Genomic DNA, 13,807 nt, shown 5'->3' with positions numbered 1-13,807 from the left:
AGCTTTCAGAAAATATAAAGGTCAAAAAATGACCTACAACTCAACCTCGCTCTCAGCGCATCTTGTATCTTCTCTGATATCAGGACAGCGTCCCACCGTCTTGATATAAAGAAGGCAACAGACACCGGAAACGAAAAATAATAAATGTCACACGTCGTAATTTTTATTTTAAAATGAGTGATTAATTATTCAGTCACGGATATTCTCGAATACTTCATATTGTCTTATCAGAAAATCAGAAAATAGCATTTTTGTTTTGATTATCTTTATAGGAACATTACAACACAATGACTAACAGTAAGTGGAATTTGCAGACCTGGTGAACGATATGCAACACATGTACTCTCCTATCGTTTAATTGACTATTAGCGCCCACAAACACAACCGCTGTCTTCAACAATTATTATAAACTTTAAATTACGTAATAAACATAGAAGAAACCACAACATACGTATAAACTCTCAATCTAAATTGTCTACTTAAGGAGAGTTTGATCGATCATAAAGTAAGGGACATATTTTTTATGATTGTGGAAAGTTTAGCATTTCTTGAACATGATAGTTTCGTAGGTAACATTTCGTCTCCCATCATCGGGCAAAGTAAAAAGATGTTGAGAATTTATTTATATAACTGCAGAGAATCGAAATTATACAATTATAATAGTTATTAGTGCAACTTTCAAGACAAATATCTCGAGTATTATTAAAGATTTTTCAAAAAAATAAAAATATTCCTAGATAGCTTATTTTCGCAGGAGGTAAGCTTTAACAACTTCGTAGTGCTACCCATATATAAACATTGCATTCGCGGTATACAGTGGATCCATTAATTTGAACTTTCACAAGACCGAACGAAGAACAGCGGTAATTCCAAATAGTTTTTAGCATGGATATCCCAATATTTACCCGGCCACGCTTTCGCGCTATGTTATAAAGGTGCATACGTAAAAAAAATCGGGACGTGCATAAATGAGCCCTCAGAATTATTATTCGACAGGTCACATTTTCGAAGTGGATTATCACATTAAATTATCTAAAATACATATAAACTACAATCCCGGAAAAAATATATTGAGACAAGTCGGCAAATTTTGAAGTTTGTCCTCACAAGTAGTTACTTAGGGGTTTTCTATACAAAATAACGCAATTTAAACATGTCAAAGTTCACTTGTCAATCTTACAGCAGACTTTTGCAGCGGGCTGTTTGCAACGAACTGTTTGCAACGAACTGTTTGCAACGAACTGTTTGCAACGAACTGTTTGTAACGAACTGTTTGCAACGAACTGTTTGCAACGAACTGTTTGCAACGAACTGTTTGCGACGAACTGTTTGTAACGAACTGTTTGTAACGAGCTGTTTGCAATGAACTGTTTGAAACGAACTGTTAACAACGAACTATTTGCAACGAACAGTTTACAACGAACTATTTGCAACGAACTGTTTGCAACGAACTGTTTGTAACGAACTGTTTGCAACGAACTGTTTGTAACGAACTGTTTGCAACGAACTGTTTGCAACGAACTGCTTGCAACGAACTGTTTGCAACGAACTGTTTGCAACGAACTGTTTGCAACGAACTGTTTGCAACGAACTGTTTGTAACGAACTGTTTGCAACGAACTATTTGCAACGAACTGTTTGCAACGAACTGTTTGTAACGAACTGTTTGCAACGAACTGTTTGCAACGAACTGCTTGCAACGAACTGTTTGCAACGAACTGTTTGCAACGAACTGTTTGCAACGAACTGTTTGCAACGAACTGTTTGTAACGAACTGTTTGCAACGAACTGTTTGCAACGAACTGTTTGTAACGAACTGTTTAACTGTTCACAGTGAAATTAGAATTTTAGGATGTTAGCTTGTGTGGTTAGAGTCTTTCTCTCAAATTTGTTAATTGCTGCTGATGCAAGCGTGACCACTTTTTGCAAATTTAAAGGTTTTTATGGGCCCTAATGTGGATTATCCTGTAAAGTGACGTTCTAAAGACCGCGGGCTATTGCAACCTGCAATCATTCAAACTTTGGCATAACCGAAGCAATTAGCACTAGCATCCTGTCTTTCAAATTTGTCACCAAACCCGTTAAATGCGTAAATTATATATAAGCAAATAAGGATATTTTGTAAGAACACCCAAATTCCAATCAGAATAGTCATTATTCTTATTTTTCTATTGTTTTAAATAATATTCCTATTGTTTTTAACCGAAAGTTAACCCTAGCATTCTCATGAAGCATATTCTTATAACAGAAAAAGCATGGAATTAAACCAACTCTTTTTACAAGTGGACCAGTTGTAGGCGATACCTTCCGATACATCAAAAGTATTGCCTACAGTTCCACCATTTTACAGATTCCATCAAAAGTCAATTTCAAAGTTATTGGTGGACCATCCTTGTTTTTAAAAAATATACACCGATTCAAGCATGGTTTGCATAAAATTACACCACTTTCTTAAATAAAAGATGTAGCTTCGGAGCAATATATGAAAAATATTGTATTTTCCAGAAACAGTTTTTATTCCAGGATCACCTTCCTTCAATAACGACTTCTGTTCGAGAACCAGAATTTCTTAACAAATACCAAGAACTGTATAATGTTACAGAAAATAAATGAAATAGTGTATATACAATGAAGAGTTTGAGGGAGACATGATTTAAATTGTTCAAAAATTGTGTGAACTTCTGCGAAACATTTACATAATACACCATAACATAAATGTTTTATATAGTTATTTTTTATCTTCTGATGATCAGTCATCATACTTAATGCATGTATTACATTACACCAGTTATATGGTTAAAGCGCAAAGGTTTTCTCAGTGGTTTAACAGTGGTTTAGCAGAGGTTTAACAGTGGTTTAACAGTGGTCTAGAGGTTTTGCAGCTAAAAAAACTGATAAATAATTAATCAAGCGAAAATAAACAAACAAACAAACAAATAAATAAATAAATAGGAGAAAGGGAAAAACAACATTTCCCAGTTTACAATAATCTATTCTCGTAACCATCTATGTCACCCCTTTTTCTATTTTTTACAATTACAAGTTCGAATCGTGAAAGTCTTTCTCTTCCTGGAATTCTTCATCACTGACTTTGTATGCTCCATTTTCGTCAAATTGAAATGCACTGTTTCGGCTTGGGAATTCCTCTTCTAAAACAAAATAAATCGTACATTTTTACATTATACTGTTAAAAGTCGTCGCGGTTAAAGTATAAACTAAGTTAATTATTTCTTAACAGCACTTCCAAAATTCTTATGGTTTACTTCCTTACTTCGAGCACATGGCATAAATACGAAAATAATTACGCGGTCAGCTAAACCTCCTAAATAATGTCATGCCGGCGGTATCACATTTTCTAAGAGATCAACACAGAACTATTCAGAGACACGCGCTTCCTTGTGTAATAAAAGGAAAGGCCTTTTTAGTGTTTTAGTTCAGTAAAAAAAATTTACAACGCGATTTACAATCATTCCTGCTCTTATCCTGTCGCAAGAATTGCTTGTAACTTTGAAAATATAAAATAGAACAGCGTCGCTGTGACGCGTATGTCAAATCAATCAAGGCACGTTTCAGTGTGACTAACAAACTAAGCGACAAAAGGAAAAAACTAGTTTCTATAAACAAACCCATAAAATCAATACGTAGTTAATCACTTTCACAGAAATATTACCTCCATCAAAATCTTCAGGTTCCTCGAAGTTATTTTCATCTTCAATCAAATCTTTCATATCGAATATTTCATATTTGATTTTTATTCCACAGCCTGCTAAATTATCATTATCGATGTACAAACTTCTTTTCGTCTGTTTGAAGCCATACAAGAAGGCGTCTTTCTCTGTGAACGCAGCCCACTTGTATTCTTCACCTTTTTGTTGCCACACATCCCAAATACTGTCTAGCATTGCATGATGACCCCAAAACTCAGGAGCACTTGAAGCAAAAATTGTTTGCATATGACCACCTGTAGTTTAAAAGATGTGGTAACAAGAGTATAACACAATTTACAATTGAAGTCATAAAATATTGCTTGACTCGATCCCCCATCACCACACTGTTTTATAAGAGTCAAGCCAAGCCAAACTAAAGTCAAATCTTGGCACGACTTCAATAAGCAGTTTTACAACGCCATGCGCATGTTTAAACACGTTGATTGATTTCATACAGTCAAGTTAAGGCGTGTGACACAGCTAAGTCAATTGTGCGGTACCACCCAGTTCAGCACGGCTAGATATTTGTGTTACAAGCTATGCGAAGTCAAACTCAGTAAGCATTTTGTGCCTCATCACGGCACAGCTTATATAATTGATTTAACCTGCAATGATCAAGCGAAAGGAAAAATATTTTCTGTTTTAAAAATATGCTAAATATTTTTTTTCCAAGTTTAGCATTTACCTGCCTAAAAACCACCACTCACGTATTTTTTAGTTTTTGTTTGATTAAGATTAGTTAAATCTCAGTTGTTTTTTTTTACTTTTTCTGCACTACATTGCACTACACATATTACGTTCTACATTCTAATGAAATTAACAACTCACCAACGCAATTGTGAACTTTATTGTGATAGCTTGAACGAATTATCAAATCGAATCTATAAAATTGATGTGGACTGAATCTAAGATTCTTTTTAACTAATTTGTAGGACGGAGGGGTACATGTGAATCGTCGTCGTAAACACTTTATGTATTGCAGACAATGTCTCATACATTTTTTATTTTGACTGCACGTTTCACTGACAATGTTTCGAGTGTTTTCATATAGCGGTGGCTGCCAAGAGCCCAGCTGAAAGTGTCCGTTCATCACACAATATCCGTTTCCATAAGTGCCATTACCACCAAAGCCACCAACATTTCTCCAAATATGATATGAAGGTGTGACGTTCCAAGCAACCGAACTAAATTTTGCCCAATTCCAGACAGGTATAGTCACGCGACAATCTACTGTTTGTAGGAGATTTTCATATCCCAATAGATAACTAAAATTGAAAAGACAAGATACCCTAAATTTATAACAAGACCTAGCTATATATGTTTTTTTTCTTGTTACCTAATCTGCCGAAAAGGCTACTGACTTATCTACAAGTCCACCAGAGTTTGTGTAACGTATCTTCAATAAAGAAAACCAAGCTCTTACTTGCGATGCCATGGAAAGAATTGACTTGCGTTGTGAATTCCTTTATAGAAGTAATGCTTATGGATATGGCAGTACTTCTCATAAGCGTATTTATGTTGCCTGCTGGTTGACACTTTTTTATACGTTGCTATGTATCGTTCCCTTTCTGCGAATGTCAAGCTGGAGAACTCCTTGCGAACTCTGTAACAGTTTACAAGTTTACCATCAAAACATTCACAAACTCTTCCGCATTCGTCTTTGACATGGCTACCTTCTTTACATCTTGGCAATTCTATGGATAGTGATTTTAAAAAATAAAATAAAATAAAAAATACACCGAAAAATTAGAAGAAATTCCTTTTTATTATATTCGTTTGCTGCCAGTTGACACGTAATAAGGATCAATTGGTGCGGTTTGTCCTAGTCAGACAAAACCGCTTCGAACTTTACCGTTTTTAATCTTAATTTTTTTAATGTTGTTAATCGTGTTGTCAAGTGGGGACAAATATAAGTAAAGTCTGCTTTCCATTAGGTCGTTTTTTCCCCGCAGCTCTTAATACTGGTCATGGGCATTATAATTTTGGACGCAACGCCTAAATTTTGGCATCTTTGGAAGTGGGGGAGAGTCAACTTCTAAGCAAGGCAGACAGACAACTTCCTTATTAACCAATAAAAGTTCAGGGAAAGTTACCATCTTTAAAGTAATTAAAGTTGAGCATATTGAGTGCTCAGAAACTGCGTGCGCAAACGATTTGATGGATAGCATATTCTTATGAAGAACAATAAGATCTATTCAGCCAATAAAATTTATTTAACCAAAATGACTCATGTCGTTTAGCAATAAAACACACGTGCTTTCATGAATATTATAACGCTATATCAAAATTTTTGATGCCTGCAAATACTATTATTTCCAATCATTTCTAACTTCATTAAAAACTGCTATTACGTGTATTCGTGGGCGACAAATGACTATCGCGCCTTTGATTTTGACAAGTATTTCGTAACGTAGTCTCATTAAAATAGTGAATAAAAACATGCAAGCACCAAAAAAATTACCCCGCCAAAAATATTTTTATCCCCGTTGACGATCACAACCAACAATAAGATCATACAAACTCATGACGTTTTCCAAATCTTAGGGCTAACCATGGTAGCACGGTGGAGGATATACCAAGATTACAAAGCCACCCCTCTACCCCCCTCTACTCCCTCTCCCCAGACCCATTTTTTTGTAAACATATTTAAAAGAAACAAAATCTCTTTAACAGAAAACTGTTGTATTGAGTTGTATCACCTGTGACAAATGGTAATCTCCTGAGCCATCCTGCATTATATTTTGTGTTGATGACATCGGTGTTATCTATATCTCCAACTATTGGATTTTTAGAATGACCAACATTCACAACAAAAATCTTTTGACATTTTTTATACGAGCTAAATTGAGTTAATGCCTGTGCATCCTGGAGTCGGAATTGTTTATCGGAAAAAAGCAAAATAATGAATTCATCTTCAGGGAAGCTTTGTATATCAAAACGCTCAGCAATTCGTAATACACTGTGTATGGAATATCGGTTGTGGTGTGATGCAACGGATCTAAACATATGTGAAGTGGTGGTATGCTTTTTAGACAAAGTTCTACAGTGACACTACACAAGAGAATTTTTTTTGCAGAGACTATTGCATTGTACTTTAGTAAAATAAAATAAAAAATATTCAAGGTATAAGAAAAGAAACAAGAAAAACTTAAGCCGGACATCTGAAAATAAAAAGAACGACAGAAATCAAATTTCCTGTTAGTGTACTCAAGTTTAAAACATTCAAGTTTAAAACATTCTGATCGAAACAAAACGATATTTTACGTTATGGAGTTACAGGGGCTGCGAAACAGCTGTTGGTTTTTGGCTTTAGTGACTTACACGAAAGTCGAGATAATAGCGGTGGAAAATTTTGTAATCACTGAGGACAAAAACAACAAGTTAAATTAACTTAATATATATTGAATATTTATTCGATATAAGTAACTGCCTTGTTTTTAACTCAAATTTTCTAATGAAAGAAACTTCAACCTTTTGAAGTAGCTAGCTAGTTATATTCTTCGATTTTTTTGCATAGAAACATATATAAGTTTATGGTATATCAAGGTAGTCTAAGCAACAACAGTGACTTAAAAATATTTTTAGAGGTATTAATTATTTTCCTGGAGCTAGTAACATAACATTTTTTAACAAACAAAGATCCTCGTGTTATCTCTGTTCCCTCGCCAAAACCATTTACTGATTTTTAATATATTTAACCCGTAGCTTATTTTTCTTTTCTAAAAAAAAAAAAAAATAAATGTAGCGCGTGCATCATAAAAAATAATTATTCATAAACAGATTGTCTAGACGTCTATGTGGTTCTAAAGTGTATAATTTCATGCACCTGGACCTTTTGAGTGGTCTGTTTATTACACGCAATTCTTCAGGAATTGCGGAGATCGAGCTTATTGAATCGTTTCGTAACCCCTTAATTTTCTTTAAAAGTTAAGCAGATTGCCAGGAAAAAGAAAAACAATGAATGCGATATATCATATAAGAGATTTGTTTCATCGCTTATTTGCTACACTTACTAACGGAGCACTAAAGCAGTGATCTATCTTTCATTGGTTTGTTTATACGAGGGCTTCGCAGTGTTTAAAGAAGGGTGGAGCAGTGAAGAGAAGATCAAAGGTGACGCAAAATACAAAAGACTATTAAAAGTTGAACACCAGATAAGCTAAACCGAAGGCTTAATACTTAAAAACAGTTTAACTTACTTCAGTTTGTTTATCAAACACTGTCTGCTTTGGAATTTTAAAATCTTTTCTTTCAATCCATTTGTTGTGTATAGTGATAATCGATGGCGGAGCAATGACGTTCGTTTCAAAACTTGAGCAATGTGTTGTTGTGTTATGGCTTGATTAGGTTTACTAACATCGACAACAATGATAATATTTGTCCTTCTTGGAATTTGGTCTAGAATTAGAAAAAAAATTTTATAAGTAAAGCAACGGGGGGAAAGAATCCTCAACAGCGGTATGTTTCAAGACTAGTCGTAAAACACGTAAAAAAATTCCATGATTCTTTCGTAGTACATATCCGTGGCATTGTTATTTCGTGCATTTTTAGCACCAATACAAATTCGGCTACCATTTTGGAACAGAATGCGACTATTTATTTAGAGATTTAAAAAGTTAGATATTCATAGGGACATTTGTACAGAAAATCTCCAAAAAAGATAGACCCTATTTCCATATTCAATTTCGCGTGTATAAAAGGCTATTTGAAGGTGAGGCAAGTGTTAAACACATTTTCCGATGAACCATCTCTACACTGATGCATTACTTGTCATTAAACTTTCCTTCCATCAAATATAATTGACAGTAATGCTTATCCAGTCGCTGCAATAGAGCAATCAAGGTTGTGACGTCATAAACCAGTAGAGATTATAGCAGTAAAGATTCGATTAAGTTAATTCATTTTTCGAACTTAATGAAAGCGTTCTTAAAAAGTTCTGTTCTAAAATTCCTAAACATTCTTTTGTGGCTTGCTGAGTGGTGCTTGATGTGAAAATTTAACGAACAAATTATTTATCTACATACTTTTTACAGCGTTCAAATTCACACACACAAAAAAACTTTAAAGGAGATATTGCTCTGGCAAATACTAAATGTTAGTAGCAGTATTAAATAAAGGTGTGAAAAATAGGTAGCATTGGATAATTCATTTAAAAAAACACCAATATCAAACAATGATACTCCTGCTAGCTTTTTGCACCAAAAATATTCTTTCCTTTATAAATTGCCGGAAAATAGTTCTATAACATAAAACGCGGAAAAAACGCACAAAAATTAATATGCGCGATAATTCATCAGTATACATAAAAGAAACGCATCTTTATTTTATTTATAACTAAAGACACCTAGCAAGCGGTCAGCTTGTAAAAATTTCTAACTGTCACTGATGTAACTTTACTGGAAAGTTACTTAAAGTGATATTCAATTAAAAACATGATTTTGACACAAAGAAGCTAAGTAGTTTTCAGATTTGTCATCCTAACCTACTCGGTAATCGTCCAATTTCTTGTCATACGAGGTAATAATACGCAAATTGCATAAGTCAAAGCATAAGTCTAGCTGTTCTATAGTGATTGATGAGATGTATGTGTAAAAAAGGTTCTGACTTAAACCTTTATCTATATTATAATGCCCGCATACGTCTGTCTGGGTGTCTGTCACGCAAAATGGTAGCTTAGCTGCTCAATAGCGAGAAGCACGCAATGCGGTATAAAAAGGACGGGCGAACCCGTGGATTTTCCACGGGCTAACGACTACTAACTAGTAGAATTTTCTTAATTTTCTGGAACGCAAATAGTCAGTTTCTTATAAAGTGTAGAAGTAGAAACAACAGTTTCACTGCACAAACTTTCAATGCGAGTATCCTGTCTTTATCTTGTGGTATTAATATCTTTCTGTAGGATACTTAGTTTAGAGTCAGTAGTTTGTTGGTAGGTTATGGTATACAATTTATATTTTTATTAAAGTTATACCCATTCTTACAAGCCATGTTTCATTGAAAACAATTATAACTCGACAAAAAACAGCTCACAGGAAGGCTATACTGATAGCCTGTCTTATTGTGAAACATTGACGAATGGACGGTCGTCAAAACAACATAGAGTTTGTCGTTATGGCATTCCACGATTTTGAAACTGAAATTTATTGCCATGCTTATCTGTTAAAATGGCTTTTTATTGTACCAAAGAATTGCTATTCCACACACTGATACAACGGGATGTTTCATTTCCGCGTAAAAACTTACTGATGGTATCACAAGGGTGGTTATTATTATATTATAGTCGATAGCCTGTGGAAAAATCCACGGGTTCGCCCGTCCTTTTTATACTGCATTGCCTGCGTCTCGCTACAAGCGCAGCTAAGCCACCATTTTGCGTGACGGATGGACGGACGGACGGACGTATACGGGTATTATAATATAGATTTTAAATTCATATGACATGGAAAATCCCTTTCTAAGAGAAAGAATGTTGTGTTTTTACAATTTTATGTAGCCTCTGTTAAAAAGTTTGTATTGTCTATCAAATTATTTCATTGTCTATCCCAACCCCGTGGTTTGTTTTTATCAAACAGACTTTTTCTAAAGTCCATGAGTTCTTTTATTTTAAAACAAACGTAACGCTAAAATTAAGCTAACTATAGAACTGTGCCTGTGCCCTAAAAAGAAGAAACAATATTCTTTAGGTAGGAAAAATCACGTGGCTCGACTTTTACCCAATGAGATAAGTGCATTTCGAGAGAAAAATAAACACTGTGGTCAAACACTCTAAAATTATCTTTAACTGAAAGTCACAAAATAAATTTAGGTCAGTGTTCCGTCATCTGGCCCTGAATAATGCAGTAACAGTTGTATGAGCATTAGGAATTTTTGCCTAGCGTGCTGTAAAGATTCTTACTTGCCCTGGCGACGAAATTAACCCTCCACAACTATTAAACTTATAATTGTTGGAGCTAATAAACATGTAGTTCGTAATTGGCGGACTTGTTAACAGCGTTGCGTATAGAACAAGAAAACAAAACAAACAAAAACAACAACATTTAAACAGGATTGCTTTTCACTTTAAACATTTGTAATCTTTATAACATCGTTTCACACGTTCTTACAACTTACCTTTCGTGCGGCCTGCACACGTCGAATCCGCTTGTAGCAATAACAGAAGAAAAAGAGAGAAGTTATGTAACCACATCTCGAAATGCTATCATTCCTTCTACCTTTCCCAATTCATCTTATCACAAAACAAGTCGTCAATAAACTTGTTTGACAAAAAAACTCATGTTTTGTATCGATACCAACAATACCACATGTCATCTACTGAAAACGAGGACATACCAATTATGACTTATATTGCATAATTATTCTATTGTTTCACCACGAGGTTTAATTATAATTAGGAGCTTTATTAGTATGCGGCGGAATAGATATGGTTGTAACAAAAGTTCATTTTTTATTTTTATCGTTTTACAGGGAAAAAAAAATTTATGTAGTGATCAGATGCATGAATGTTTTTTTTGTGAATAGTGAAAGAAAAAAAGGCGGAAAAATTATTTGAGAAATTAAAATATTTCTTAGATAATAAGGAACCATGAAAGAACGGTAACTTAAGTAGCTTTTAGCTGATTAGCTTTTAAGTACTTATTTCAAACCCGAATAAATTAGTTTACCAACTACAGCAATGTATAAACGAAAGACAAACGTGTAAGAATATCTATGACACTCTTGATTTACCATAACCTGGAATACTTCAAGGAATTTTATTAGGTTTTTGATAAAGTAGGAACAAATTCATACATTTTTGGCGATCCTTGGAAAAGCCTAGTTTCTACAATCTTGGTCAAAAGACAAGACAGCCAATTTTGAAGTTCGCCACCACAAGTAATTGCGTAGGCTATTTCTATATTAAATTCACACATTTTAAACTTGTCAATGGTCAGAGTAGATTTAGCACTTAGGTTTTATTTGATATTGTCTAAATTCTTAAAACGTGCTAAATTTTGCTGACGTCGGCATGGCCATTTTTCACGAATTTCGGAGTCTTCGTGGGCCCTGACGTGGATTTTTCCGGTGTGCAGAGAATGTGACAGGAACTTTTCAACGCTCTCTGCTTGACCTACGTGTGTGCAAAACTAGCGACGCTTTTATCAATATTAAAATAATGAGGAAAAACTGCCTTTGTCTTAATATTTTTGTCCAAGATTATAGATTTTTTAACTTGTTACATTGTTTACAGCGGACATACTCAGGATTTTAGATTACTTAGTTAGATCCAAGTCTTAATTTTGCTGACATAAGCATAGCCATTTTTTGTCAAATTATGGCTCCTGACGTAATACCTAACCTACGCAAAAGAAGATACTTTAATCGGAGAAATTTGTGACTTTTGGCCTTTTTTCCAAAACTTTGTCTCGCAGAACTTTCAAAAATAACCTTTCGCAAAAAATTATCCACTAAGATTTCTTTAAATCACCAAGTCTCACTCGAAAGACGAAAATGTATTTTTATCATTTGTAAAAAGTTAATCCGACAACAAGTTTTTAGACATCTTTATCTGCTAGAACACAAAAAAGGAGTTGTCGCATTGCTTATTTATGAGCACAGAGTGAAAAAAAGAGAAGATGGCCTGTCTGACATTCGTTTCAAACATAATTTTTTTTATTTTTCGTTTATCTTGCAAAACTTTCCCATTTGTTGATTTGTGAAAATTTATCCAAGGAATTTCACAGTATTTGGTCCAGCCAAAGTTTCTTTGATTGAAGTAAACTTTTTGTGTTCCTTTTAAATTTAACAACAGAATTGATTTGTTACAACGGAGGCATGAAATAATTTTTTTTTCTCATACCTTTGCAACACGTTTTCATGAAGTGATAGACATAACCTCTCTGGAAGATTACATAACTACAGTATGCCACGAGGAAGCGAATAATTAACCGGATGTTTATTTTTATAATGTAAATCAGTCGTTGTTATAAGGCTAAAATCCAAAACAAAAGATTCATTTCAACCACGTTGGCACAACTCAAAAATCTGCAACGAAACCTGAAACCTGATACCTAAACATTTGAAGCCCTGCTGAAATTTTTTCAGAGAAAACACAGTGTTTACATGTTGTTATTTATTAAACACGACTCTATTGGCGGAGTTAAACTCTACTTCCTGGTCTGCCTTGCCTCACAAAATAGCAGGGACGGATTACATAGATTCAAAGTATACGTCACCAATCTATTAACACAAGCTTTGGAATTCGTATAGCTATTTAAAAAAACATTGGTATACCTGCTACCTAGGGGCAACAGCGACCCAGCTGACCTAGCCATGAAGAAAATATACGACAGATCGTGGACTAAAAAGGCAATGACAAAAAATTGAGAACACAACATAGTGCTAATAACTTGCAAGATCACTAATAGAAGTTGCAGAAATCTTTTATAAATGCTCCGATTGATAGAAATGCATAGAAATGGCTTATGAGGTTTGTCAAATCACTGCAAACAAAAACATAGAGTCGAGAAAAGAGAGGTGATCTATTGGCAGAAACAAACCGTCAAAAAATTGGTCCAATCATATTCTTTTGCTGACGAATTAGATTCACTACGAGGAGATCATCATCTGCCAACAAAACAAATTGTCATCTTTAGGTCCATTTATCCTTCAAGATGGATACTTTCAGGTGGGGGGGATATTCTCTGATACCAACTACAAAAATACAGCAAGTTTCCCTACCACCAAATTAACCTATTTTAAAACGCGTCACCTAATGTCACCTTAGGAGTATGCGATAGTAAATCTTAGACTACGTTTTTTGTTTTTTTAGATGCGCAATCGATATATCGCTGATCAATAGTTTTATCGTTGGTCACGACCATCGGGGAGATGTTTGGACGCTTTCTTGGTAATTTTTTAGAATTGCATTTTTAGAGCATTTACTTAAAAAAATTGTTTAAATGGATTGTGTATCTGCAACTAAAATATGCATGCATGTTGTTGTTGTATTCAGTTTCTTTCGTTTTTATTTACAATTGCTTCTTTATATCATCTTTAAATTTCAAAACTTAAATTAATATATAGTGCTGGTCTGTAAAATCCTGTCGAAGTCTGCAAAATAGA

General features: G+C 34.4%; 1 protein-coding gene across 1 annotated transcript; it reads right to left on the bottom strand.

Moving 5' to 3' along the window:
- Window positions 1-2,970: 2,970 nt before the first annotated feature.
- Window positions 2,971-11,000, bottom strand: LOC130657380 (uncharacterized). Its single transcript, XM_057460364.1, has 7 exons — window positions 10,817-11,000; window positions 7,906-8,104; window positions 6,406-6,704; window positions 5,130-5,400; window positions 4,535-4,971; window positions 3,670-3,960; window positions 2,971-3,148 (listed from the first exon to the last, which is right to left on the bottom strand). The coding sequence occupies exons 1-7, from the start codon at window positions 10,890-10,892 to the stop codon at window positions 3,036-3,038; spliced, it is 1,686 nt and encodes a 561-aa protein (XP_057316347.1). The 5' UTR covers window positions 10,893-11,000; the 3' UTR covers window positions 2,971-3,035.
- Between the last annotated feature and the right edge of the window lie 2,807 nt (window positions 11,001-13,807).

Source organism: Hydractinia symbiolongicarpus, chromosome 9 (assembly GCF_029227915.1).
Source record: "Hydractinia symbiolongicarpus strain clone_291-10 chromosome 9, HSymV2.1, whole genome shotgun sequence".
Taxonomy (NCBI): Eukaryota; Metazoa; Cnidaria; class Hydrozoa; order Anthoathecata; family Hydractiniidae; genus Hydractinia; species Hydractinia symbiolongicarpus.
Note: the sequence above shows the minus strand (reverse complement) of the source record. Positions and strands in the feature narration are given on the sequence as shown.

What these genes read in the sequence shown, in the direction of transcription:
- LOC130657380 (XM_057460364.1), bottom strand. Translation starts at nt 10,892, where the DNA reads ATGTGGTTACATAACTTCTCTCTTTTTCTTCTGTTATTGCTACAAGCG. An exon ending in GAGATTACCATTTGTCACAG is followed by an intron (nt 5,401 to 6,405) that starts GTGATACAACTC and finishes CACTATCCATAG; the next exon opens with AATTGCCAAGATGTAAAGAA. An exon ending in ACCTGAAGATTTTGATGGAG is followed by an intron (nt 3,149 to 3,669) that starts GTAATATTTCTG and finishes ATTTTGTTTTAG; the next exon opens with AAGAGGAATTCCCAAGCCGA.